Source organism: Scyliorhinus canicula, chromosome 7 (genome assembly GCF_902713615.1).
Source record: "Scyliorhinus canicula chromosome 7, sScyCan1.1, whole genome shotgun sequence".
NCBI classification, from domain to species: domain Eukaryota; kingdom Metazoa; phylum Chordata; class Chondrichthyes; order Carcharhiniformes; family Scyliorhinidae; genus Scyliorhinus; species Scyliorhinus canicula.
The window spans coordinates 60,529,434-60,556,873 of NC_052152.1; the positions used below are offsets into that span (position 1 = coordinate 60,529,434).

Below are 27,440 nucleotides of genomic sequence, written 5' to 3' on the forward strand. Positions count from 1 at the left end.
TCCCAATCCTCCTGCTTTCTGTCGGATTATAAAAAGTGACTGATAAAACCTTTTTACCTTTTGGTTTGCTGCCTGAAACTTCAACGTGATTGGCTACTTAGCCTGCTTCATGAAATAAGCAGGCTAGAGATCCTCATGGCTAATGCCAGATGAAATGAGTGTTGGGAAAAGTGAAATCTGTGCCACAAAACTTGTTAGATCTTTGTGGGAAGTTTTCTTCAAGGTCAGGGGTGAGTGCCTTCACTTTGCTGCTAACTACAAAGTCCGGGCCATTTAACATGGGGAGTCATTTATGGCACGCCATTGTTAAGCAGGAGAGTGTAATTCTTGTTATGAGCACAGAATGCCACAGAAATTGCTATTATTCAACTCCTACACATGCAGAGATTATATTTTGTTTACTTGCATGAAATGGAGGAGTGATAGCTAAATTTCATATTTAGACATCTTGGTTTATTGTGTAGGATTACATAGTTAGCTTCCTCTTCAAATCCAAATGAATCAATTTATAAAATTCATCCTAGTTACCCAAATATTTTCAAGAAGTGATAACTGCTTGTGAATGTGGATGCAAACTGTTTCGAGTAAGCATCTACAGAAACTTGTCCATGCTTGTTTGCATTCAGCTTATTTACATACAATACATTAGTTATCTGATATTGAGGAATGCTCCTCAACGTAGACAAATAGTGCAAAAGGGTCAGGCAACATGCAAAGCCAGCAAGAGATCCTAACTTGAAGCATCTGTAAGTGCGTAAGAGATTTACATTTTGCAAATTTGTGTATGTATAATGATAATCGCCTAGCATGTAATTTGTGGAACTAGTTTGATTTTGGTTTAGTTTACTTAAACCCTGAAATTACACTGTGTGGGACACTGGTGGGCAAACACAATGGATTTGCCTAAAATTCCTTGCCGTTATTTGATGTCTACTGGAAATTGCTCTGACAATGTTAAAATAAAATAAGCATATGAAAATGAAACACTTGAGCAAACAATTTACCATATGTTTTAGTATGTGATATGTTTTTGTTTCATTTGTGCCAAAATTATTTGTACAGATGGGTAGGACATTCCCAGCCTCTAAGCAAAATGAATCTAAACATGAGCTGTAGGAAGTGTACTTCAACAACATTTTAGAGAGCTTTACATGTAGCCGTGGTTTCTAGACTATTCTTAATATTTTGTCCATATTTATGAAGGTTTCTGATAAATAAATATGCTGAAATGTATTTGGTTATTTTGATTCTTGTAATTTTCACTTTCTCATTTGTTCAACTTGGACGGGCAATAGGAGATTGTCACTATCTCATCAGGTAAATCACCTAGGACAATTGTTGCAACCCCTCCCACCACATGCATACACATGTGCTGGAGGTGCTGGGTCTGGCACTCCACAAGGTGGAGGGGTCGGTGGGGGAGCTTGAGTACCGGCTGGCCTCGCTGGAGGTGCTCATACTGGATAGCCATAAGAGGTTGAGGTAGAAGGTTGGAGGACCTCGAGAACTGTTCCAGGAGACAGAATCTCCAGATTCTGGGACTGCCTGAGGGGATTGAAGGTTCGCAGGCCGCACCGTATGTAGCATGTTTGAGACGTTGGTGGGGGAGGGGATGTCAGTGACCGTCTCCCTCAGGTGGATCAAGTGCACAGGACGCTGGGGAGGAGTCTGAAGGCAGGAGAGTCGCCGAGGGCGATGGTGGTGCGGCTGAATGGTTTTTTGATAAGGAGACGCTACTGAAGTGGACCAAGCAAATGAAAAAGTGCACCTGGGAAGGAAACATGCTGAGGATCTACCAGGACCTGGGTGCAGAGTTGGCCAAGATGTGAACTGGTTATAATCCGATCAAGGATGCCCTCTGCAAGAAAGGAGTGAAGTTTGGGGTGTTGTATCCTGCTCGTCTGTGGATCACGCACCAGAATCAAGAGTTTTATTTTGATAAGCTGGAGGAGGCAAGTGATTTTATGAGGGACCGTGGATTTGGAAATGTATGAGGACATTGAACTTTGAAGATGCTAAAGTGCAGGAATGTGACTTTACACAGCGGGCGGAATGTTGTATTTAATGGAGTGGGTGAGTGTGTTTTTTTGGTTTTTACAGATTCTGGGGATTTGCAAGTGAAGAGCGGTTGTGGGGCAGGGGGTAGGCGAATATGGGTGCAGAGTGGGTGCGTGTGTTCTTTTTCTTACTGGTTTTGCGGATTTGCAGGTGAAGGATGGTGGTGGGAAAGGGGGGTATGCGGCGGCCTCGAGTAGGGGCCACCATGCCAGCTGGTTAGCTAGTTAACAGGAGTGAAGTGGGGGTTCGACCTGAGTAAGGAGTAGAGAAGGGGGAGGGATGGTTTGGTTTTCTTTGTCATTGTCGCTGGGGGGAGGGGAGGGAGTGAGGAGGGTGGGGAGGGATGCTGAGATGCTGATGTGGGTGGCGTTAATGTGGGGCAGTTGATTAAGAGGAGATGGCGGCAGACATCTTGGGGAGGGCCCGGGGATGAGTGAGGTGTGGATCTGGGGGTACTGACTAAAGAGAGGATATGGCTGATCGAGGGGGGGAGGGGGGGTCTGGTCTGTGGGAGCCCCTTTGACCCGGTTGATTACGTGAAACATTCGGGGTTTAAATGGCTCGGTCAAACGGTTGTGCGTTTTTGCACATTTAAGGAGTTTGAAGGCGGACGTTGTGTTTCTTCAGAAGATGCACCTGAAGCTGGGGGACCACACAAAACTGAGGAAGGGCTGGGTGGGACTTGTGTTCCACTCGGAGTTGGATATGAAAATGAGGGGGGTGGCGGTGCTGGTCAACCAAAGGGTGGCCTTTGAGGTTGGCAGTATTATAACCGATCCTGGGGGCAGGTTGATGGCTAGCGGGAGGCTAGAGGTGGTGCTAGTGAATGTATATGCCCCAAATTGGGATGATGTGGTTCTTGAGGCTGTTCAAGAGAAGATTCCAGACCTGGACACTCATCAGCTGATTGTGGGGGGAGATTTTAATATGGTTCTGGATACTGGGTTGGACTGGTCGTTCCCTAGGTCCCTGAAGGTTTCAGCTACGGCGAGCAAGTTATTGATGTTTATGCAGCGTATGGGGGGTGCATTTGAGAAGCCACGGGCAAAGGAGTTTTTTTTACTTCTTATACGTGCACCCCGTGTCCTCCCGGATTGATTTCTTTGTTTTAGGCAAGGCGTTGGTGGTGCGGGTGTTTGGATCCGAGTATTTGGCAATTGTGGTCTCAGACCACGTGCCACACTGGGTGGTGCAAGGTGAGGCTCAGTGGCCACAGTGGAGGTTCGATGTGGGGTTACTGGCAGACAAGGGAGTTTGCGAGAGGGTGAGGGTGGCCAACTGAAATCATGTGGAGCCAAATAATACGGAGGAGGTTTCTGCCTCCACGCTGTGAGAGGTGCTGAAGGTGGCGGGTAGGGAGGAATTTATATTGTTTTGGGCTTACAGGGAGAGAGCAGAACGGACTTGAGAGGCTGAGGTTGGTGGAGGACATTCTGAGGGTGGACCGAAGATATTCGGTGGCAGCTGAGGAGGCATTACTAAAGGAAAGGCAGAAGCTTCAGATGGAGTTTGGGCTGGTGTCCACGGGAAAGGCAATAGCACAACATCATAGAGCCAGAGGGGTGGTTTATGAGTATGGGGAGAAAGCGAGTATGATGCTTGCGCATCAGCTGAGGAAGCAGGCGACGGGTGGAAGTCATTTATTGACTTCTAAGACGTTAGCAGTGGGTGGGGGGTAGGGTTTTTTCATGATCTTTCTTTGCTTTGGGGGGGGAGAAGGGGGAAAAACTAAGGGGGCGTGGAGTGTTGTGAGCTCGTTTTTAAAGGTTGTAGTTGGCCTGTGTTTTTCTATCTGTGGTTTTATGATTTTTCTATGTATATATACACAAAATGCCTTTAATAAAAATATTTTTTAATTAGAGGAAGCAGGCGGCGACGAGAGAGTTGGAAAGGGTGATGGATGAGAGAGGCACAGTGGTATCGGAGCCAAAGCGGGTGAATGGAGGGTTCTGAAGCCTTCTATTGGAGGTTGTATAACTCGGAGCCTCTGGTGGGGGATGAAGGGATGAGACAGTTTTTGGACAGGTTGGAGTCTCCAAGGATTGAGCAGGAAAAGCTGCAGGGATTGGGGGCCCGGATTGGGCTGAGAGAGGTGATGGATTGCGTGGGGGCGATGCAGGCGGGGAAAGCCCCTGAGCCGGATAGAGCTGGGGCCCCAGTTGAATCGATAGTATTGGGGGGGTGGGGGGGGGGGCAGCCCCCCCACCCCACCCCACCCCACCCCACCCCACCCCACCCCACCCCACCCCACCCCACCCCACCCCACCCCATCCTGCAGTTGGCCTCTATATCACTCATTTTAAAGAAGGGCAAAGACCCAGAGCAATGTGGATCATACCGCCAGATCTCTCTGTTAAATGAAGATGCAAAGTTTTTGGTGACGGTGCTGGCTTCATGGATAGAGGATTGCATGCCTCGGGTGATAGGAGAGGTCCAGATGGGGTTAGGTAAGGGGCAGCAGCCGTCGGCGAATCTATGGCGGCTGCTTATTGTTATGATGATGCTTTCGGAAGGCCGAGAAGTAGAAGTGGTGGTGGCAATGGACGCGGAAAAGGTGTTCGATCAGATTGAATGGGTGTATCTGTTGGAGGTGATGGGTCGGTTCGGGTTTGGGCAGGGGTTTGTGGATTGGGTTTGGCTGCTGTACAAGGTGCCTAGGGCGAGTGTTCGGACAAACAAGGTTAGTTCAGATTACTTTGGGTTACACTGGAAACGAGGCAGGGGTGCCCGCTCTCCCCACTGTTCTTTGCTCTGGTGATAGAGACATTGGCAGTGGTGCTTGGGGGGTGGAGAGGGGTTGAGGGGGGAGGGGGCGAGCACTGAGTTTGTTTGTACGCAGATGACCTTCTGTTGTATATTTTGGACATGGTTGGGAGCTTTGATAGGATCATGGGGATTCTTGGTGAGTTTGGCAGCTTTTCGGGGAGCTAGCTGAATATGGGAAAAGCGATGTGTTCCCAATTAATGAGTGGGACAGGGGAGGAGGCTGGGGTAATTGCTGCTTCGGTTGGTGGGGACAAACTTTCGCTATCTTGGTATACAGATGGCGTGGAGTTGGGCCCAGCAGCACAAACTGATGTTGGCGCGGTTAGTGGAGGGGGGTGAAGGCGGAATTCAGGAGGTGGGCCGTGCTTCTGTTGTCTTTTGTGGGGCGTGTGCAGATGGTGAAGATGACCATGCTGTTGAAGGTTTTGTTTGTATTTCAAAACATCCCAATATCTGTCCCGAAGGTCCTTTTTTAGGTGAATGGGTTAATTTTGAGGTTTGTGTGGCCAGGGAAGGCTATGTAAGTGAGGAGCATGTTCTTGGAGAGGGAGCAGCGGATGGGAGTGGGGGAGAGAGGCGGTCAGCACTGAGGGTTTGGAACCATTGCCGACGGCACTTTGGACTGGATGTGAGTTTCCGGGCATGGCGCAGGTAGGATTAGAGTACTTCCGGGATTTGTTCATTTGGGAAACGTTAGCATACGAGGAAGAACATGAGGCGACGTACCAGTGACCAAAGGGGACTAGGTTCAGGGATCTGCAGGTTACTTTATTAGAAAGGAGATGCCATCCTTTCTGGCGTTGCCGCCCTCGGTGCTACAGGATAAACTTCTGTCCGAGAATGAAATTAGGGAGGACATGTTGGGGAAGGCATTGGGGGCCGGAGTGTAGAGGGAAGCTCTGTGAAGGGTGAATACGCCCTTGTCGTCTGCTAGGCTAAGTCTTATCCAATTTAAGGTGGTGCATTGAGTCTACATGGCTGTGTCTAGGATGAGTTGGTTCTTCTTGGGGGTGGATGATAGATGTGTGTGGGGGGCCCAGCGAACCATGTGCATATATTTTGGGCATGTCTGAGGTTGAGAGAGTTTTGGAAGGTACCTTTGGACGTACTGTCAAAGATTTGGGGACAGTAAGAAGTCTTACAACACCAGGTTAAAGTCCAACAGGTTTGTTTCAAACACGAGCTTTCGGAGCACGGCTCCTTCTTCAGGTGAATGGAAAGGCTTGTTCCAGAAATGTTTATATAGACACAGTCAGAGATGCCCGGAATGCGAGCACCTGCAGGCAATCAAATCATCAAAGATGCAGAGAGAGAGGTAACTCCAGGTTAAAGAGGTGTGAATTGTCCCAAGCCAGTTCAGTCGGTAGGCCTCTGCAAGTCCAGGCTTGTTGGGATTGAGGTAGCTCCGAATCCAGAGGTGGCGATATTTGGAGTTTCGGAGGATCTGGGAGTACAGGTGGGGAGAGAGGCCTCCCTGATAGCCTGTAGATGGATTTTACTGTATTAGTGGGACTCGGAGCTGTCAAAGGCGAGGGTGTGGGGTAGTGATTTGGCAGAGTTCTTGAATTTGGGGAAAAATTAAGATCGCCATTCAAGGGGTGGAGGAGGGGTTCACCTTGTGGTATAAACTGTTTATTGAAGAGTATTGAGTTGTCGGGGGCGGGAGCAGTAAGTGTGCTATTTCTGAGTGTTACTATCTTGGCAAAATAAGATGATAACCACCTTTTGTATCGTTTTGTTTCTAGCTAAAGGGATTGGGCCTCAAAATTCAAACAAATGTTTGTACTATTTATTTATGTTGTAATTTGAAGTTGAATATATGAGAATCCTATTAGTTTAGTTACCCCAGATATGACCTTATTCTTTGAAATACTACCTTCAGTAGTAAGCTCTCGCTAAACCTATCCTTTCGTTGCTCTTTCTGACCTCCCTGTTACTTCTCTTTTCTGTCACCATCTTATGTTCCTGCTGTTACTTGCCTCAAACCTGCTTCCTGCATAAAAAATGAACTGACTGTATGACCCAGATCAAGCGCAGAAACCACAGAAAATGGAACTTACGGTCGTCTATGCCTAAGTTAAAGTGGCCAATTAGGAGAACCCAAGGAAATTTTCTGAGTTAAATAGAAAGGAGAAGTTGGTCTGACCCCTAAGAGTTTAGGTTATTTTATAAAGGCATAGTATCCCAGGTGGCTTTCCCCTCATAGGATGATTGCCTGTTTGCGTGAAAAAAATGTAACTGTTTAGAAATAATGTGGAAAACCTTATAAGTACGCAAATACTAGGAAGAGTGAAACTACATGCTTTACACCTCACTGCAAAAATAATCAGTGGAGGGGAAAATGCTGTTGGTATCCTCTCTCCTAAGATTATTTTAAAATCCCCATAAGATTTGCTCAATGAATTTGGATAGTGTTCGTGCAGATTAAGATTCACCTTGGAGGGCAGCACGTGATGCAGTGGATAGCACTGCTGCCTCACGGCGGCGAGGTCCCAGGTTCGATCCCGGCTTTGGGTCACTATCCGTGTGGAGTTTGCGCATTCTCCCCGTGTTTGCGTGGGTTTCGCCCCCGCAACCCAAAGATGTGCAGGGTAGGTGGATTTGCCACGCTAAATTGCCCCTTTAATTGGGAAAAATGAATTGGGTACTCTAAATTTATTTTTTAAAAGATTCACCTCGGCAGTTGGCGGCACGGTAGCACAGAGGTTAGCACGGATGCTTCACAATGTCAGGGTCCCAGGTTTGTTTCCCGGCTTGGGTCACTATCTGTGTGGAGTTTGCACATTCTCCCTGTGTCTACGTGGGTTTCCTCCAGGTGCTCCAGTTTCCTCCCACAAGTCCAGAAAGACGCGCTGTTAGGTAATTTGGACATTCTGAATTCTCTCTCTGTGTACCTGAATAGGCGCCAGAATGTGGCGACGGGGGACTTTTCACAGTAACTTCATTGCAGTGTTAATGTAAGCCTACTTTTGACAATAAACATTATTATTATGGTGGCTCAGTGGTTAGCACTGCCACCTCATGGTGGCGAGGACCCGGGTTCGATCCCGGCCCCGGGTCACTGTCCGTGTGGGGTTTGAACATTCACCTTGTGTCTGCGTGGGTCTCACCCCCACAACCCAAAAAAGATGTGCAGGGTAGGTGGATTGGCCATGCTAAATTGCCCCTTAATTGGAAAAAATAATTGAGTACTCTAAATTTATTTTTTAAAAGATTCACCTTGGAAAAGTGGTAATAGTTATGTCAGACTGTGTTTATTTTAAAAGTAACCAACAGTTATGAAATGTAATGTTCAGTTAAACATGTAATGTATGGAATAAGATATTAAACACTGTTAACTTGAGTTTGTTTCGCAGCAGGAAAGTTTCTGTAAGCGATGGTGAAACACAGAAAAACATGAAGCGGTTTGGGATCAGGGAAGACAATCACATGGCCCACAACTTGGGTGTGGTAAGCTATAACCTATCGACTTCCTGCTAGAGAACACAATCTTATTCTCATTGCATTTTCCTGTTTAAACCCCCATGTAATAACAGGGCTATTGTAATCAAATTTGAATCAACAATTTAAACTAAGAATTATTTGTTTAGTTCCATTCTAATGGAGATTTACAGAACACTCGTATTCATTTTTGCTTATAGGCAGCATGTGATCGGCGTTATGAAAAGTTTATTCCTCAAAATGATTGAGTGGTGGCATCTCAATTAATACACTTGTGTCACGTTTCTCTACTAGTTTAATGGAAGAGTTAACTTACTTACTAGTAGGGTAATGCCTCTGTTAAAATTTGACAAAATTGATAGGGTGCGTTAAGAAGTAGTTTCAAAGATTAAATTTACTGGAACAAATTTACAATATTGTTATTCTTCACTACATGTTTCTATGAAGATTAAAATATATTTTCAAGCTCAACTATTTCGCTACTAGGAACAAAAAGGAAAAATAAAATTAATTGCTAAAATACTTCGAATAAAGTTATTTTTTTGCCACTTTCTTAAACTTCTGAAACTCTTTATCTGATCACAGCAAAAATGTTAGGATTTGGTACCATTTAGTTTTTTAATGGTGAGAATTTTTTCCTTTATTCATTCATGGGACATGGGCGTCGCTGGCTGTGCCAGCATTTATTGCCCATCCCTAATTCCCATTGAGGGGGCAGTTAAGAGTCAACCACATTGCTGTGGGTCTGGAGTCGCATGTAGGCCAGACTGGGTAAGGACACCAGATGTCCTTCCCTAAGGGCATTAGTGAACCAGATGGGTTTTTATAACAATTGAAAATGGTTTCATGGTCATCATTAGACATTTAATTCCAGATTTTTATTGAATTCAAATTTCATCATCTGTATTGGTGGGATTTGAACCTGGATCCACAGAGCAATACCCTGGGTTTCTGCTTTGCTAGTCCAGTGACAATATGACTGTGCCACCGCCTCCCCATTGACTTTCAAGTCTTTTAATTTTTAAACTTCACTACTCAAAATCAAAGGTTTGTAAGGCCCCTTACAGCACCCCCTCCCTTCCAGGATCCCCACCCATCACCCCGCCAACTTTTCAGAGGCCGCTACTTGCCTGCCCTGCACTCTTCAACCCTTCAAGCCCCTCCCTCCACCCTCATTTTAAGGGCATGGCCCCCCTCGCCCCCTGGCCCTTGGCAGTGCTATCCTGACACTTTGGCACCCTGGCGCGCAGGCAGTGCATCTGCTGGCTTTATGATAGTTCAGTTTTAAATGTCTTATGATGTCAGGAGCCACATTTCCACAAAACAAATCTTGGCTTATTGATTGTTAGCTAAGGTTTTGTTCGGAGCTAATTTATGGAGCAATACGTAGAATACGTAGCATTTGTTGATAAAGGAAGATTAATTATTTAGTCACTATGGGCGTGATTCTCCCCAAACATTCCTGTTAATTTGGCATGGGTTTTCAGGGAGTTGCCCAGCAGCTCTGCCGGCGAGTTCCCCACCTCTATTCAATGACACAGTCACTTTTTTGGGCCCCGTGGAGTTTCACACCGGTTTAACCCACACTTGTGCAATGTCACCCCCCTACACACATGGACACCACCCAACACTTTCCAAGTGAGGACACTCTGTTATGGGGTCCCTGAGGGTCCCCCTTCTTCAGGCCCAAGCCCCCTTATAGCACCCTTCCCTTTCAGGATCCCCATCTATAACCTCTCCAACTTCCCAGAGGCCCCTTAAATCATACAGGATCCATGACTCTATAAAGACTTTATGGGCGGCACAGCAGCACACTGTTGCTTCACAACGCCAGGGTCCAGGGTTATATTCCCATCTTAGGTCACTTAGGCACTTTCTCCTCATGTTTGCGTTGGTTTCCTCCGGGTGCTGGAGTTTCCTCCCACAAAGTCCTGAAAGACGTGCTTGTTAGATGAATTGGACATTCTGAATTCTCCCTCAGTGTACCTGAACAGGTGCCGGAGTGTGGCGACTAGGGGACTTTCACAGTAACTTCATTGGAGTGTTAATGTAAGCCTACTTGTGACACTAATAAGGATTATGACTATTAAGAGGCTAAAGAGAGAAAAAAACAAGGAAGTTATGGCAAAGTTTTACAAAGCGCTGATTATGACCCTGCTAGAGTATTTGTCCAATCCCAGACAGCAAACCTCAAGAAGGATGTCAAGACCTTGGAGACGGATAAAAAGAGATTTACTAGAATGGAATCAGGGTATGGGACTTCAGTTACAAGGAGAGACTAGAAAATATATAAATGTTCTCTTGAACCCGATAAGGGTCAGGGAAGATTTAAAAGAGGTGTTCAAAATCATTAAGGATTTTGGTTAGAGTAAATAAAGATAGACAATTTCCAGTGGCAGAGAGATTGATAACAAAGGTCATGGATTTAAACCAATGGCAAGAGAACCAGTGGAAAGATGTGGACTTTTTGAATGCAATCAGTTGCTATGATCAGACATGCACTGCCTGAAAGAGTTGCGGAAGTAGATTTAATAATTTTCTGAAGGGAATTGGATAAATACTTTAGGGAAAATTACTCTCTGAAGGAATGGGCAGGTAAGTGAGACATGGGATAGATCTTTTAAAGAACCATCACAAACAGAATGGCCCATATGAACCAGGATGAAATGAAAATTGCTTCTTGTCACGAGTAGGCTTCAATGAAGTTACTGTGAAAAGCCCCTAGTCGCCACATTCCGGCGCCTGTTCGGGGAGGCTGTTACGGGAATCAAACCGTGCTGCTGGCCTGCCTGGGTCTGCTTTCAAAGCCAGCGATTTAGCCCAGTGTGCTAAACATCCCCTGTTTCCTTCACTAAAGAACACTTGTGAATCAGTTTGATTTTTGTGACAACCTGACAGTTTCACGATCATTTTCTTTTACAGGTTACAGGTTTTTTTTAAAATTCTAGATTTATTTAACATTTTAAAGAACTAAATTCTAGTCCAAATCTCTGAGATTTGCTTCACTGCATCGTTACTTCAGGTCTCTGGATAATCATTATTACTGTTCCTGGTTTGAAATTCCTGTCCTACCCCGTGAAATTAGCTTTGCAGGTTCAAAGTTGTTACTTTGCTGTCAGATATTTCAGATATCCACAGCTGGATTAGAAATGCCACCAATTGAACCACTTAAACAATGCTTTACTGGGTTAACAAGTGTGAATAACCAGTTAATTGGCTAGTTCATTTCCACAGATCTTATAAATTTGAAAACCATACTGTAACTACACAGGAGACAGATGCATTTTTACTATATAGACAACAGCAAAATTAGAATTGATAATGATCTGATGATGCTTGCCACTAACCTCAAAGAACACCACCCACAAAAATTTAGCGATCTCTGTTGTGTGGGTTTCCTCTTTCCCAATGTCAGTTTGAGTCAAAGGGATCTTCAGAAACATCTAGCATGTTAAACATCCAGTCCTACTGACATATCCTCTCAAACAACAAACCAGGAAGTAAAAAGCACTGATTTTAAAAAACTTTAAATTGAATAATTTAAAGAGGGCAAAATCATTGATTGGCTGATGTGAGATTAAGCTGGAAGCTGAAATATCAAACATCAAAAAACATTATAAAAATGTTAGAGAAATTTGTGGCTGTTCAGAATATTTTTTATTTGTTCATTTAATGTGCATATTGTTGGCAAAGCTAACATATCTTATCCATCCTTACCGTGGGCAGCACGGTAGCACAGTGACTAGCAGTTTCTTCACAGCGCCAGGGTCCCAGGTTCAATTCCCGGCTTTTTGCACTGTAAATTCTATGATCTATGATCCTCTAATTGCTCTGGAGAAGATAACTTATGACCTTAGTGCAACTGTTAAAGACCCACTTACACCACAATCAATAAGGTGACATTTTTACAGGGTTTTTTAAAAAAGAGACTTACAGGATAAAAGTACACGTTTTCATCAATTTGGTGATTTCTAATTAATTTCAGCCTGGGAAACCTCAACAGCGCACCATTTGGTGAAGTGTAGAATCACTGACAGCAACTTCTGGATTTCTGTGTTTAACTGCGAATGCATGGCCTCCTGAAATTGCTGTCATTTTCAGAAGAGTAATGATTGCAAAGACTAAGTTTACCATCATTACAATGGCAAAATCCAAGCCATTGAATGTTTAAAGTTTTTTAAGAATCCTAAAATGCATCAGAAAGAGATAGATCGGGGGAATGGATAGTTAATCATGATGGGAACATGAGGGAAAATGTGCAAATGCTTGGCTTCTTTGAAAGTGAGAGAAGAAGTGGAATGGTTTAGGGAATGCTCTAAAGAGCGTGACTGGCAGCTAAAGGATTTGACGTCTAGGGTGACATAAGGAAGAATGGAATTTTAACAGAAGATCAGAGGCAGAGGTGCAAAACATGTGGGAAAAAGTGTAGGGTTGAAGGAGGTTGCAAATCAAATCTAGTGAGGCCATGGAGAAATTTGTAAATGAGGATAATGATTTAAAAATTAATGCATTGGGTGATGAAACCAAAGTAGGTGAGCAAGGATGAAATGATGGATGAGCAAGACTTAACACAGTTTATAAACTTTGGACAAATTGTTAATTCGGTTAATTCAGAACCGGATACTAGAGAAATGGAAATAAGTAGTCTTGGCGATGGATGAAATATTATTTGATTGGGTTTCATCGACTAGGTCAGGCTGCTATATCAGGCCCCTGAGGTGAGTGTGAGGACAAACAGTACGACCTCTGACTATTTTAGGCTGCACCGCGGGACGAGACAGGGGTGCCCTCTCTCTGGGCACTGTTGTTTGCACTAGCTATAGAGCCGCTGGCAATTGCTCTGAGGGCTTCAGAGGGTTGGAAGGGGCTGGTTTGGGTGTGTGTGGGGGGGGGGGATAGGGTTTCATTTTATACAGATGACCTGCTTTTGTATGTTTAAGACCCGATGGCGAGGATGATGGATGGAATCATGGCGACCCTGGGGGAATTCGCCCGGTTTTCGGGGTACAAATTGTATATGACAAAAAGTGAAATGTTTGTAGTTCAGGAGAGGGGCCAATGGGACCGGCTGGGGGAGCTGCCATTCCGGTTAGTTGGGGACAGTTTCAGGTACCTGGGAATACAAGTGGCGTGGGATTGGGGTCGACTGCACAAGCTGAACCTGTCCCGGCTGGTAGATCAAATGCAAGGGGAGTCTCGGAGGTGGGATGGGGGGGGGGGTCCGACTTGGGAGTGGGTGGAGGCAGCCTCATGGAGGGGTACCAGTCTGGGGGTGTTGGTGACAGCGCCTCTGCCGTTCCCGCCGGCGTGCTTCTCCACCAGTCCTGCAGTGGTGGCAGCCCTTCGGATCTGGGGACAGTGGAGGAGGCACGTGGGAGCAAAGGGAGCATTGGTCTGGTCCCCGATATGTGACAACCATTGGTTTGCCCCAGGGAGGTTGGACGGGGGGATTTCGGATATGGCGGAGGGCAGGGATTGAGCGGATGGGAGATTTTTTCTTGGAAGGGAGCTTCCCTAGCTTGAGGGTGCTGGAGGCCAAGTTTGGGTTGACGAGGGGGAATGAATTCCGGTATATTCAGGTGCGGGACTTTTTGCGCAGGCAGGTGCCATCTTTTCCACTCTTGCCTCTAAGGGGGATCCAAGATAGGGTAGTGTCTAGAGGATGGGAGGGGGAGGGAAGTGTCTCGGATATTTACAAGGAGCTCATGGGAGCGGAGGAGATGCAGAACGAGGAGCTGAGGCATAAATGGGAGGAGGAGTTGGGAGGGGAGATTGGGGAAGGCCTGTGGGTGGACGCGCTGAGCAGGGTTAATGGGACTGCAACATGTGCCAGGCTCAGCCTGATTCAGTTTAAGGTCGTCCACCGGGCCCACATGACAGTGTCCCGGATGAGCAAATTCAGGCGTAGAGGACAGGTGTGTAAAGTGTCTGAGAGGACCGGCAGACCATGTCCACATGTTTTGGGCGTGTCCAAAACTTAGGAGATACTGGCAGGGGATCGAGGACGTCATGTCTAGAGTATTGAACATAAGGGTGGCAATGGGTCCGGAGGTGGCAATTTTTGGGGTTTTAGAGGCCCCCGAAGTCCAGGGGGTGAAAGAGGCTGACGTTTTGGCCTTTGCTTCCCTAGTAGCCCGGAGACGGATACTTCTAGCTTGGAGGGACTCAAAGCCCCCGAAGTCGGAAGCCTGGCTGTCAACATGGCGAGTTTCCTGGGCTTGGGTTAGGGGTTAGGAGAATGTAGTATAGGTGGTCAATTAGGCAGATCTGGGTGGGACATGTTACGGCAATTGCACTATGTACTTTGTTTATTGTACAGTCCTTTTGTTTTCTCGTTCTGTAATTCTACTGTTTACAATGCCAAAAAATACCTCATTAAAATTGTTTATCAAAAAAAAAGAAATATTATTTGATGTCTAGACCAGGATCAAACAGGAGAACTGAGCTTTTATATAGCCTGGTTTTGTCTACTTGACTAGGCAGAGAGAGGGGGTGAACTTAATGATAAAGGCGTAACGTTTGTACTGGGTGCTGAAAGGGATAACTTCAGTCTTCTCTATACTCAGCTGAGCTGAACTGAATGACAAACATTTGGGGGTGATCTTAAGAGTCAAAAGAAATAGAGTAGAGGTAGACCTATTTCGAAAAGCACAAATAGGAAGTTAACCCCATACACGTGTGTGTGTGTGTATATATATAGATATAGATATATATATATATATATAGATATATAGATATATATATAGATATATATATATAGATAGATATATAGAAATATATATATATAAATATATTTTTAAAAATCTTTTTATTGGCATTTCCCATATTTATAAACAGTTGTGTGTGTATATACACATCACATTTTTCTTGCCCATGCTAATTTCCTTTATTATACAAAGAGGTTTAGTTTGTCCTTCGTTTAACTGACCCTACATGCATTTCGTTGCCCCCTGAATTGGTCTATGGTTCCTCCCTCTTCCCCATCGTCCCCCTCCCTCCCTGCCCCCCCCCCCACCCACCCCCTGAAGCCCATACATGTATATGGTGTTACTTGGCAACAAGTAAATGACGGGGATGTCTATGAAAATCCTTGTGAGAAACTGTATGCGAAGGTGCATGTAAGAGAGTAAAAAACATTGCTGGAAATGTGTTGATTGCGTTCAGATAGATAGAAGTGTACTGCGGAATGGAGGAAGGTGGTATGATAAATCATGTTAAATACTGTAGGATGGCTGAGGAGGACAAAGGAGGACATTGCACAGGTCTCACAGAGTATTTGTGATTTTGATTTGTGTTGTTTTGCTGCAGTAAGAAGGAAACCAAACTGGGGGGGGGGGGTTTGAATAGGGAACGTTGGGAGTCTTGACATGTTTGAGAATCTTGGAGAGGGAGGAAAGTTAATGATGTGATGCCAATAGAGAGGAGGAATGTGTCGTGGATGGGTTATTTGAGGAGTGGGGAATTACAGTAGCTGGGAAGAGAATGGGATCAGTAGGGGAAGCTGAGTGGTCTGGAGTTGACCAGGGAGGAGGACAAGGGAGCAGGATCTAATGGTTCCCGATGAGCTGGGAGATGGCATGGTGGAGATACTGCAAGATGGCAACAGTTTAGGAGTTGAATGAATGAGACAGTCTATGGATTATGGGAAAGTTAGGAAGCAGAGGGGGAGAGGACGTGGTATAAACTGTTACATGCTTAGTCTCAATCTTAAGAGATGAAATCCATAGTGTTTTGCACTTGAGTCTTGGGACTGGCATTGCCCTCCAGAATGAACTGGAAGTCACAAATTGTTTTTAGCTGAAGAGACCAAAGCAATTAAAGCTTGATATGATCCAGCCCATGATGGATAAAACATTTGGCTGGTTATGTATCAGGTACCCCTTTAATTTGAGATAGCAAATGTGAAGGACTGACAGAAAAGGCAGCATGGTTGGGAGTCAGTCTTGATTTGTTGGGAGCAATAGCATCACGAGAGATACAAGAGAGCAGTGTCACAGCTTGCAAATGTTGATCTTTTATGCACAGCAAATTAGTTTGTGGTCACCGACCAATTGCTCTATTTTTCCTTCAGAAATAGTAATACTGTAGTAACATAGTCCACTAAGGGCTAAGGTGCATGATGTAAATGTTTGCTATGTTATTGTATGACTGTTTTACTTGCCCATGCTCATTTTTAAAAATTTTGCACGCTAACGTATTATGGATTTTATCAATGTATTAAAATAGGAACTCTGACTAAGACCGAAAACAAACCCAAACTGAAAAAAACACAAACTGTATAAGTAGAATGTATATAATTAATCTTTTTTTAATTCTGTCTAGGTGGACACAGCTTCGGTGAGACAAATTGATCGTCTTAGAGCTGCCGGTGGAATCATGCAAGAAGACCTAAGAAGCCACAATGGTATTATGTATCCTGCTGCACGTGGACTTAGAAACGAAAAGGAACAAGAGGCTGCAGTCGCTATGACGAGCCTGGGATTTATGACTGACAGAATACCTGATTTGAATTATAAATCACATCCATCAGAAACCCTAGAAAATGGCAGTGCTTGCACAAAGCCTCATGAAAGCTTTAGCGCACTGTACAAATCACCAACTGGACTACAAAATGCTGCTGGTGCAAGAGGTGAACCATTGGGTTTAGAAGGATCCTCGGCTGGTAAACAAACTCCAGTAAATGGAACAGGTTCTAGTTACTTGCGACTTCCATGGGTTAGCCCATATATGGAGAGCCCAGCGCCAGGGATATACCCATTTGTGGACTCGCCGAGCAAGTACCCAATGAACATGTATAAAACATGCTTGATACCTTCACAGAATTCTTATGGCTTACCACAACACATCTCCTATTCACCTGTCTGTAGTCATAGTGACCGCTTCTTGTACATACCACCTCCACACTATGGTTTGCCTCATATACCTTCATCTCTTCCTTCTCCACTAAGGATTACACCAGCTGCAACATCACCTATAATGTCTTCTATGGTTCATTGTCCTGATAAATGTCTATCAGGAATAATGACAGGTAATCCTAGATTGCAAGTTGATCCACATATTTTGACACATCAGATCCCTAGTAGCAAAAAAACAAGGGTTACAGCTAATGAAAAGTCAAATGCTAGTAACATTTCTACAGACCCTGCTTCACTGTTGCAATCTCCCAAACCACCTTCCCGTCTTCATTTGTCCTCATCACAGATTGTAGAGAGCTCTTCAGAATTTCAGAAACGTCTCGCCAGGATATCTGGTCCTTCTCCCTCAATGCCACTTTCCCATGGTTATTTAAGCCTAAGTAGTGAATTTACTTCTCCAGCACGATCAACGAATAGCAAAAATTCAAAACCACCAGAATCTGGTGAAAATTTCCAACAAACAGTAACACATTCACGGAACTCACAAGTTGAACAAAAAACTAAGTCTCCATCACAGCAAGAAACACAAACACCCACCAAAGACTGCATTGAGAAGCCTCTAGATCTGTCTTCTAAAGTAGGCTGTGGTGAGACATCAAGTGATCAGGTATCAAAGACTGAGAGTACTGATAAGGCGGTGCCAGTGTTAGCACCTGGCAAGTGGCGAACCAACTCCTCGTTGTCCAGCAGGGAAACTCATTCTGAAGGTTTTTCAACTTCAGCACATAATGACCTCCCTATTGAAAGACCTGCTATTATCAACAAATTGCACTCAACGTGGGCCATTCCTGGTACTAGTTCTCCTGGAGATCATCAAACCAGTAGTATATTGGTGAGCAATAAAACACTAGAGCGTATAATTCCCCATCAGAGAAGTTCCTCATGCCCTAGGATTGGGAGTTCCAATGGTTCTGTAAACCATATTCCATGTTCAGTCTCTGGATTGGGCCGACCTGCCTCTGCTTCACCATCACCTAATGTTAATACTGAATGGGGCCACTCTGAGAAGACCCATAGGAATAACTTGTCAAATAAAACATCGGTCATTCACCAAACAGGGCAGTCCTCTCCAGTACCCAGTAAGCAATCCACTAAAGGGACCAAAGGTGGTTGTCAGGATTTTGTGTCACATGCAACTGAGAGTGGACATTCATCCAGTTCAATATTTCTAACTCCAAATGAAGCATTTCTATCTCCACCTTTACCATACCCAAACAGATATTTCACCTACTCTACACCAGAAGGAATCCCAATCGGCCACCTTCCCATACCTGATAAAGGACTTGTATTTTCCCATCCTGCCTTATTGCCAAATGGCAATTTATATGCAGGAAACTTGACACCAAAGCACAGACTTTCTTATAGCAGCTTGCCAACATGCAGAGGTGAATACACTGTGTTTCACAACACTCAACATTTAATCAACCCTATAATTTCGCCACACACTTCTCAAGAAGAGAAAAGGAGTGATGGAGCACAGCGGCGATCCAGATCGCATGATCGACTTCGATGCAGTGAAGAGCCAGTTAACAAAGAGAGAACATCAGAGATTTCACAAAAGTTAAATGCAACTCAGCTACATGTTTCAGCAGGAGCTGAGCTCTTATGTAATAATCCAAAGAATCATGGCAAAACATCTGCCAAAGAGAACAAGGACAAACATTTAATCATGGAACACAATGATCAATGGGGAAAAAATGAAGCAAAAGCATCTAAAAAGAGCATCCAGGTAGAAGGTAACAATAAACAATATTCTGCGAAGGAGATCTGTGAGAAAACAGTTGACCCTGTGGAAGCCATTGCCATACAAGACAGTGTCCAAAAAGACAAGGATGGCCAAAAGGCAGCAGAGATTTGTAGCTCATCACAGGGCCAGTGTTTACCAAATCAGAACTTAAACAAAAATTTTATTTCAGACTGCCAAAGTAAAGAGAGTGCAACATTTCAGTTGATCGCTGACCTATCGCCGTGTGGTCGCATGGTTGATAGTGTTGCCACATCTTCAGGCAATACAAATACCGATAAGGAATTTGGTGCTGAAACTGAGCAGTTTTTGGCTCAATTGAATCACAGTGATACCAAAGACAGAACTGATGACTTGGACATAGCAGCTGCTAAATTTATGAAGCCGAAAAAGTCTAACCTAACAAAACGAATTGCAAACTCAGCTGGGTATGTGGGAGATAAATTTAAGTGTGTCACAACAGAACTCTATGCTGACTCTAGCCAGCTTAGTCGAGAACAGCGAGCACTACAGGTGAGTTGTTGACTTGTTCGTCATAGCTACTTAAATTGTTATAAAGCTGGTAAGATCTTTTAATTTTCAACGTTTAATATTTTTAATGTGCGAGTAAAGTTTAGCTCTACTGAAACTATTCATGAAATTCAGAAAGAAGAGCCTTTTTTTTTCTTGAGCTTTCTGCCCTGAATTGTATCCAATACTGTGCTGTGGGCTAGATTTGTCTTGCTGATTATCCTATTGTAACAATTTCATGAGCATGCAAGTAATGATGCACAGCAACAATTAATCTAAATTGTTCTTGGAATATTGGCGACACTAGCAAGGCAATATTTACTATTCTTCCATAATTGTCCTGAGGGCATTAAGGACCAGCACATATTATGGGAGATGAGTCACATGTAGGCCAGACTTGACGAGGCTTGCAGGATTAATGACAAAACTGTAGCTTTCGTGGTAATTACCAAATATTTTGGATTCAGTTTCTCAAATTATCATGATGGAATTGAACTCAAGACTTGCTGGTTGCTAGTCCATTGTCAGAACACTAGGCCACTGTACCCATGTAATGTTTTGGCTTGTCTCGAAAATGTTGCACCTTTTGTCAGCAGTCTTGTGATTTTGCGCCATTAAGATTACACTCCCTTTGTTTCTCATTATCAGTGATCTTTTTCTGTATAGTCAATTCATCCCAATTCAACACATGTTTTCAAGAAAGAAAGTGGGGGAAAATTAATGCGCGTGTGTTTTTTAAAAAAAAGTTTGGTCCAGGAATGTGCTATAGACTTGAACACTGTCACGTTTTTGCTTTGCCTTTTGTATTCATGGTTGTGCTGTTCAATTCAAATGAATTTTGGAACTGGATACACATTTGTAACTCATCTCAATGGACACCTTATTCTATATTTCTGTAGCATGCTCAATTGTTAGACATTGTCTGCTGTTATTGCTCTTGCACTATAGCTATAAACCAGGAAGTATGCAGAGGTGAAACCAATTAGTGACATCATGGTCAGTAGGTCCACAAGATAAACCTTCCCCCTGTAGTAGTGACGTTATATATGTGTGCGTCCACCTGCTGTGGTATGAACAAGGTGAATTCCTTCCAATTCATGCTTCTTTGCTTTTTTTTTCACACATTTGTACTCAACATTCTATATGCGTTTATTGTTTGTAAGATCTTCAGTAAACATTGCAGGTTTACACATATTTTTGATAGGTGATAAGCCACTTGATTTTCATTCTTATTGTGAAATATTGGTTTATGTCTGTAAAAATGAATGAAAAAGTTCCCCACTGAGTGATCATTTTAATTGAATAGATGGAAGGATTATCACAAGAGGACAGTATTTTATATCAGCCTGCTGCTTACTGTGAGGTCAGTTCTTAAGATTTTTCTCAGATTATTTTAACTAAAATGAAAAGAACTGTTAAATGATTTTCATTAACAAAGTTTGGGCAGTGAGCCAATAGATGTGGACCCCAAGATGAGTGTACAAACTACTTCCTTCGTGTTGTGTTGAAACTCTCCAGCATGTTTCAGGATTGTGTGCAACAGAAATATACTGATTTTTTTTTGGTAACATACAACATTCTCCCTTTTTCATGGGGACACTATAGCTGTTCATTTTATTAAATAGTTCATCAGTACAACTTAAGAACACTGTTCAGTGTTTTAGAAAACCTTTCAACGGACGTACAGTACAGGGATGAAAATAAGACAAATTTGATACCATTGATTAAGTATTACTAATAGACTATGTCATTATTTCATCTTTTCATTTATGGTTCTAGCGTGCTATGATGCGTTTCTCTGAGCTTGAGATGAAGCAACGGGATGATAGAGTATCTGAAGACTCATTAGAGGACAGCAAATTAAGTGACACAGAGAGCAAAATCTACACTGGGAAGAATGAAAAGAAGTCAAAGGGAGATTCAGAAGAAGAGAATACTTCAGTAGAACATTTTGATGAATGTGAGTGATATCAGCAGTTACAATGTTAAGTGATTATTTACACATTAAAAATTCTGACTATAATTTCTAGTGATGATTAGTGCACTTAAATTCCCATGAACTCATTTTCTTATTGATAAATGTCAAATCATTCATTACCTTGATAACTTGACTGATATGATGAAAAGTATAGTATCTCTCCAAAACTTTCTACAAAATGGAAGAATGAAGTGGTTAGAGCTGCTTATTTATTTTGCTAATGAAGTTATATTCGGTGTGGACATTGCAGATCTACAATAGTATATAACATTTTAGGATCTATTATAGCTACTTGGACAATAACATTCAGCAACAATTGAGAAGATGTGAACTTTATTCAGCCAAATATGTAGGAATTTCATAGTTAAAATTAAAGTGTCGTGAATTAGGCTTTTAAATCAGTGACCTTGATGTTCTGATATTTTTCACATTGTACAGAAAATATTTTTTTGAGCAGCATATCTGTGCTGTGCTTCTTAGAATTTCATCAAGTTTCACGTAACTATGGTGGGATATTTATTATACAGTCAAATATTATAACCCGTATTATAATAAAACAACAGCTAGCATTTACATAGCACAATTTATGCAGTAAAAAGTCCCAAGGTGCTTCACAGGAGCATTATCAAACAAAATTTGACAGAGACACATGGGAGATATTATGGCAGATGACAGAAGCTTTAAGGAGTGCCTTGAAGAAGGAAAGAAAATTAGTGAGGCAGTGTTTTCAGGATCAAATTCCAGAGGTAAATAACCTGGCAACTGAAGACAAGAAAATAGAACTTATTGACTTATATCATTATACCTGCCCACTTTTTAAAATAGCTTTTTATTTTCAAATAAATACTCCCTGCTTTGTAACTGTAAACCATAAAACCACTCTCACAGGACCATGCTGGAGGAAAACAAAATCAACAATATTTATTATTGTTACTTACAAATCTGCTCTATAAGACCCTATCCAATGTTGTCTTGAACAGCTATCTCTTATATTAACGATTATCATTGCCAAAATGAAAATGCTGGAAAATCTCAGCCGGTCTGGCAGCATCTGTAGGGAGAGAAAAGAGGTAACGTTTTGAGTCTAGATGACCCTTTGTCAAAGCTACAGATGCTGCCAGACCTGCTGAGATTTTCCAGCATTTTCTTTTTGTTTCAGATTCCAGCATCCGCAGTAATTTGCTTTTAACGATTATCATTGCTTGTCCTAATAATTTCCCTAACATATGATGCATTCTCATTTGTCAGCAAGTACTCCGAAACCACCAACATTGTGGCTTATTTCTATACACATCCGAAATAATGGTAACTTAAATGTACATACATGACCTAGAAGAATTGTCCTGAAACTACTTAATTGCAGCCTGCTATTTGGTGACACTTGAAGCGCTTCACGGCTGTGCTGCATCCTGGCCTGTTTTACTAACTTGTCTGCAGTTGAGACTGATAGCTGCCATAATATTTGGATTGTTTTGAAATTGAGTGAATTTTTAAATACAAGCAGTGGTAGCATCAAAAGTAAACTTCCTAGGAAAGTTCAGCAATCATGATTTTCGGCTACTGAATATGAAATTACACTGTACAACAGTGGCAAACAAATCGTGTCTCATTCATCTCAAAACTCTTTAATCCACTAGTTTTGGTAGTAAATGAAGGCATTTGGAAACACTTGTATGTGATTTCAAGATCATTGTCAGTTAGAAACCATTGATCAGCTGTAACATCATACAGTTGGATTATTGGAGAGTCCTGTTTAAAAATATAAATGTAGAGTTTACATTTTGGACGTAACCAGGAAATTCAAAATTACTGGTTAAGGTACAGTTCAAGATTCAATGAAATCATTCATGAACCAACAATTTGATAGTGTTATAGAATGCACGCATTTATCCTTTCTTTCCATTAAAATGTATTTGTTGATGCATTTAAGATGGTAATCTGGTACAGTAAAAGTGTACATTCCTCCATCTGACTATTTTAAATCACCAAAAAATGACATTAAAGAGGGTTACTGATGGGCGGCACGGTGGCAAAGTGGTTAGCACTGCTGCCTACAGCGCTGAGGACCTAGGTTCGATTCTGGCCCCGGGTCACTGTCTGTGTGGAGTTTGCACGTTCTCCCCGTGTCTGCACGTTCTCCCCGTGTCTGCGTGGGTTTCACCCACACAACCCAAAGATGTGCAGGTTAGGTGGATTGGCCACAGTAAATTACCCCTTAATTGGAAAAAAATAATTGGGTACTCTAAGTTTATTTAAAAAAGAGGTTTACTGAATCGTCTACTAGCTTTATTGGTGTGAACAGTTTTTAAAAAAAAATTTAGAGTACCCAATTATTTTTTCCAATTAAGGGGCAATTTAGCGTGACCAATCCACCTACCCTGCACATCTTTTGGGCTGTGAGGGTGAAACCCACACAAACACTGGGAGAATGTGCAAACTCCTCACGGACAGTGATCCTGGGTCGAGATTCGAACCCGGATCCTCAGCGCCGTAGGCAGCAATGCTAACCACTGTGCCACCGTGCTGCCCTGTGTAAACAGTTTCTTAATAAATTAAATACTTTTTGACATGAGAAACTTAAAAAAGTATCTTCTATGGGCAGCACAGTGGCACAATGGTTAGCACTGCCGCCTCATTGCACCGAGGACCCAGGTTCGATTCCGGCCCTGGGTCACTGTCCATGTGGAGTTTGCATATTCTCCCCGTGTCTGTGTGGGTCTCGACCCCACAACCCAAAGACGTGTAGGATAGGTGGATTGGCCACGCTAAATTGCCCCTTAATTGGAAAAAAAAGTGCCTGCTAATGCCTTCTCTCACCAACGCAATCGACAGAATCTCACAATCTCCTCATGGGGACGGGGCCAGTTTTGTCAAAGGGCCTGATTTGGTGAACTCAATCTTAAACTAGCATTAAAGATTGTCGGAAATATTCTCATTAATGCTTTGGCCAAAACTCACTTGTGTTAAAATTTTCTTCATCTTTTGCTGATTTGGTCAACTTTACTTGAAACGTGTAAACAAGCTCTGATTTGTGAAATAACACGATTGCTGAGACTACAGAATTAATGATATATTCATTATCGTTCTGTTGTTAAATCCGCTGTTTTTCAAGGCCAACTGCCTCTGTATTTAATCTCCAGTAATTCAGAAGTTGTATGGTTACCACTGATAGTATTTCAGTGTCTTGTTCTATCATATATAGTTTTTAATGCTCCATTCAGTGTCTTGTTCTATCATATAGTTTTTAATGCTCCATGAGAAAGGTGACTTGTCTCAGTGATCATTTCAGCCAATAGGTTCTCTCTTCACAAGGTCATTCATTAATGCTGCTGCATTAGTAGTTGACACTTCAATTCCCTGTTAGTCTACTTATTCACCTGCCAATCATCTGACAGTGAAAGACCAGTAATGAAACTGCCTGGTTGCTGTGGTGAATTGAAGCTATTACCATGACAACAATGATGTGGAGTATTTCCATGGTACACCACATAGTGATAAATTAGGGGATGTGCCATGTGTCATATGATTCTTGTTAGCTGTGATTAGGTAATTTAAGCAACCACAAATAATTCACTGTTATACAAGTGATTGTCATGTGTTGGTCAGAAATCTTCAGTACTACTGATAACACTATATTGTATACTATTTACAGCAGCACCAGTTTTAGATTTATGTTGTAAGAAGTTCTGTTTTTCCAAACTCACCTATGTATGGTACATTACTGTCTGGGTGGTGCTGGTAGTCCTTGCCTAATTCATGACCATTCTTTAAGTATGAGCCTAAGCAATAAGTGTTGACAAACTAGTAGATCACAGCGGACCATTGCACATAAGCTTACACCTGTCCTCAGCCAATGTGCACATACCTGTACTTTCCAACAATCCTAGCTTAGGGATATGGCTCAACTGGTTTAACTAACACAACACAGACCAAGAATCAAACTGTAGACTCCTTAGACTGTATAGCTTAATAGCCTAATAAGTTGTGTTCATGAATGGAAGAGAAATACGTTCAGATTCTCACTTCAGATCATCATCCAATGAATCCTGCTGTAATATCTTTGAATGTATAATCGAGGAAAACAGGAGCACATAAATAAAATTTGAGCAACAAAACTTAAAATCCCCGTTGGTGATGTGAGCAAACAAGTGTTTTAATACATTCAAAGAAAATTCCGACATTCACTTTATAATACAAGCATTAACTCATTCATCTTAAAAAGGTTGATGCTTCTGTGAAACAGTAAATCAGAAGCATTATACAAATGCATCAAGCATTCATACTTTAATAACATAAACAGTAATTTCTGATCTTATATGCTGCCATCGCATTTGTTTTTTAAAATATAATTTTTTCCCCCCAATTAAGGGGTAATTTAGCATGGCCCCTCACCCCCTCTGGGGGACTCCCGTAATCTGACACATCATAATTCTTCTTCTGCCTCCGTAGATAGTTCTGGCAGTGTTCTATTGGGCCCCCCTCCACCAACACCCCGACTCCCTCCCCACCACACCCCCTTCCTATCCCTTCTGTTGGTACAGAGGCGAGGGTATCTGGTCTCTCCAGCGCAAAGTTTAGTGCTTGTACCATTTGTCTTTTGCACAACTGAGTTGTGAACTGGGGCAGCACGGTGGTGCAGTGGTTATCATTGTTGCATCACAGCGCCGAGGTCCCAGGTTCGACCCCGGCTCTGGGTCACTGTCCGTGTGGAGTTTGCACATTCTCTCCGTGTTTGCGTGGGTTTTGCCCTCACAACCTAAAGATGTGGATTGGCCACGCTAAATTCCCCCTTAATTGAAAAAATGAATTGGGTACTCTAAATTTATTAAAAGAGCAAAAAAATCTGTGTTGTGAACTGTTTTAATAATCAGAGTACCCTACCCTCCCCTTCCCTTACGTTGGTACTGAGGAGGGTAGGACCCTGTTTCTCCAACACAAAATTAGTGTTTGTACTGTTTGGCCTTGTGTATATTTTTTACTATTTTAATAAAAAGATATGGTCAATTCACCTACCCTGCATATCTTTGGGTTGTGGGGGTAAGACCCACGCAGACACGGGGAGAATGTGCAAACTTCACGTGGACAGTGACCCGGGGCCGGAATCGAACCCGGGTCCTTGGCGCCGTGAGGCAGCCATGCTAACCACAGCGTCACCGTGCTGCTTCTTGCCAACGTATTGTGGTTAGTTGATCGATTAGCACTGAATAATATTATGGGTTTGAATTATGATTGTATCTGATAAATTGATTTTTTGACCAACCAAAACTGTACTTTTCATTTTATTTCTTTTAAATTAGCTTTCCACAAGAAACAAAAGAATGGATTCCGAGATTTCATTCCATTTCTTCTGAAAGTGCAAACACAAAACCAGTCTGGTATGTACACATTCTGCTGTTGCAGAGAAAGGGTTAAGACATTTAAGTCTTGATACACTTTCATCCTAATTAAGGCATTATTAATTTAGCAAAGAAAAAAATTCTGCTTGGACTCGAAACTTTTTGTAATTTTGTACTTAAATTGTGAATGTGTTCCTATGGGAGCTAATGTTTTTAATTTCCATAATGTGCAATGTTATGTTCTACAGCTAACTATCATTGTTTTGGAGAATATGCACCTTGCATAACAAGAACTAAACAAAGCAGGCACCTTTCCACATCTGAAATCATTATTCTTTAGTTCTGAAATAATTGTAAAGATCCATCACCTGCCCATAAAATCTAGAATTTTACATGTGTCAGCAAGGGAGAAGCTTGGCCTGCAACCCTGTGCCACTGCTGCTGTCCCTCTACACTGGAGCTATCTGTAATCCCACCTCCTTGTTCTTTCCTTGTACCCTTGATATTTTTCTTGAAATGTTTACCATGATTTAGATTTAATAGTCTATTGCAATATTGTGACGGTTAGTGTAATAAACTTTATGTGGGAAAAAATGTTCCCAACTTTAATTTATGCTTCTAATACTAATCCTCAATTTATACCACTTGTTACCTGACTAGTCCAAATAATCTTTCATTAATTACCTCCTAAA

The 27,440-nt window shown here is 42.6% G+C and overlaps 1 protein-coding gene across 8 annotated transcripts in view; it reads left to right on the forward strand.

Annotated features, from left to right (window-relative positions):
- The window catches only part of bcor (BCL6 corepressor), a 381,173-nt gene that overhangs the window by 304,025 nt on the left and 49,708 nt on the right, over nt 1–27,440 (forward strand). For 7 of the 8 annotated variants that reach the window (XM_038802129.1, XM_038802122.1, XM_038802121.1 and 4 more), the window contains 5 exons: nt 8,181–8,274; nt 16,588–19,437; nt 20,741–20,797; nt 21,214–21,394; nt 26,710–26,787. In XM_038802129.1, the coding sequence (XP_038658057.1) occupies nt 8,181–8,274; nt 16,588–19,437; nt 20,741–20,797; nt 21,214–21,394; nt 26,710–26,787 (3,260 nt within the window). The remainder of the gene's footprint in view (nt 1–8,180; nt 8,275–16,587; nt 19,438–20,740; nt 20,798–21,213; nt 21,395–26,709; nt 26,788–27,440) is intronic. The other variant, XM_038802123.1, reaches the window with a different exon arrangement.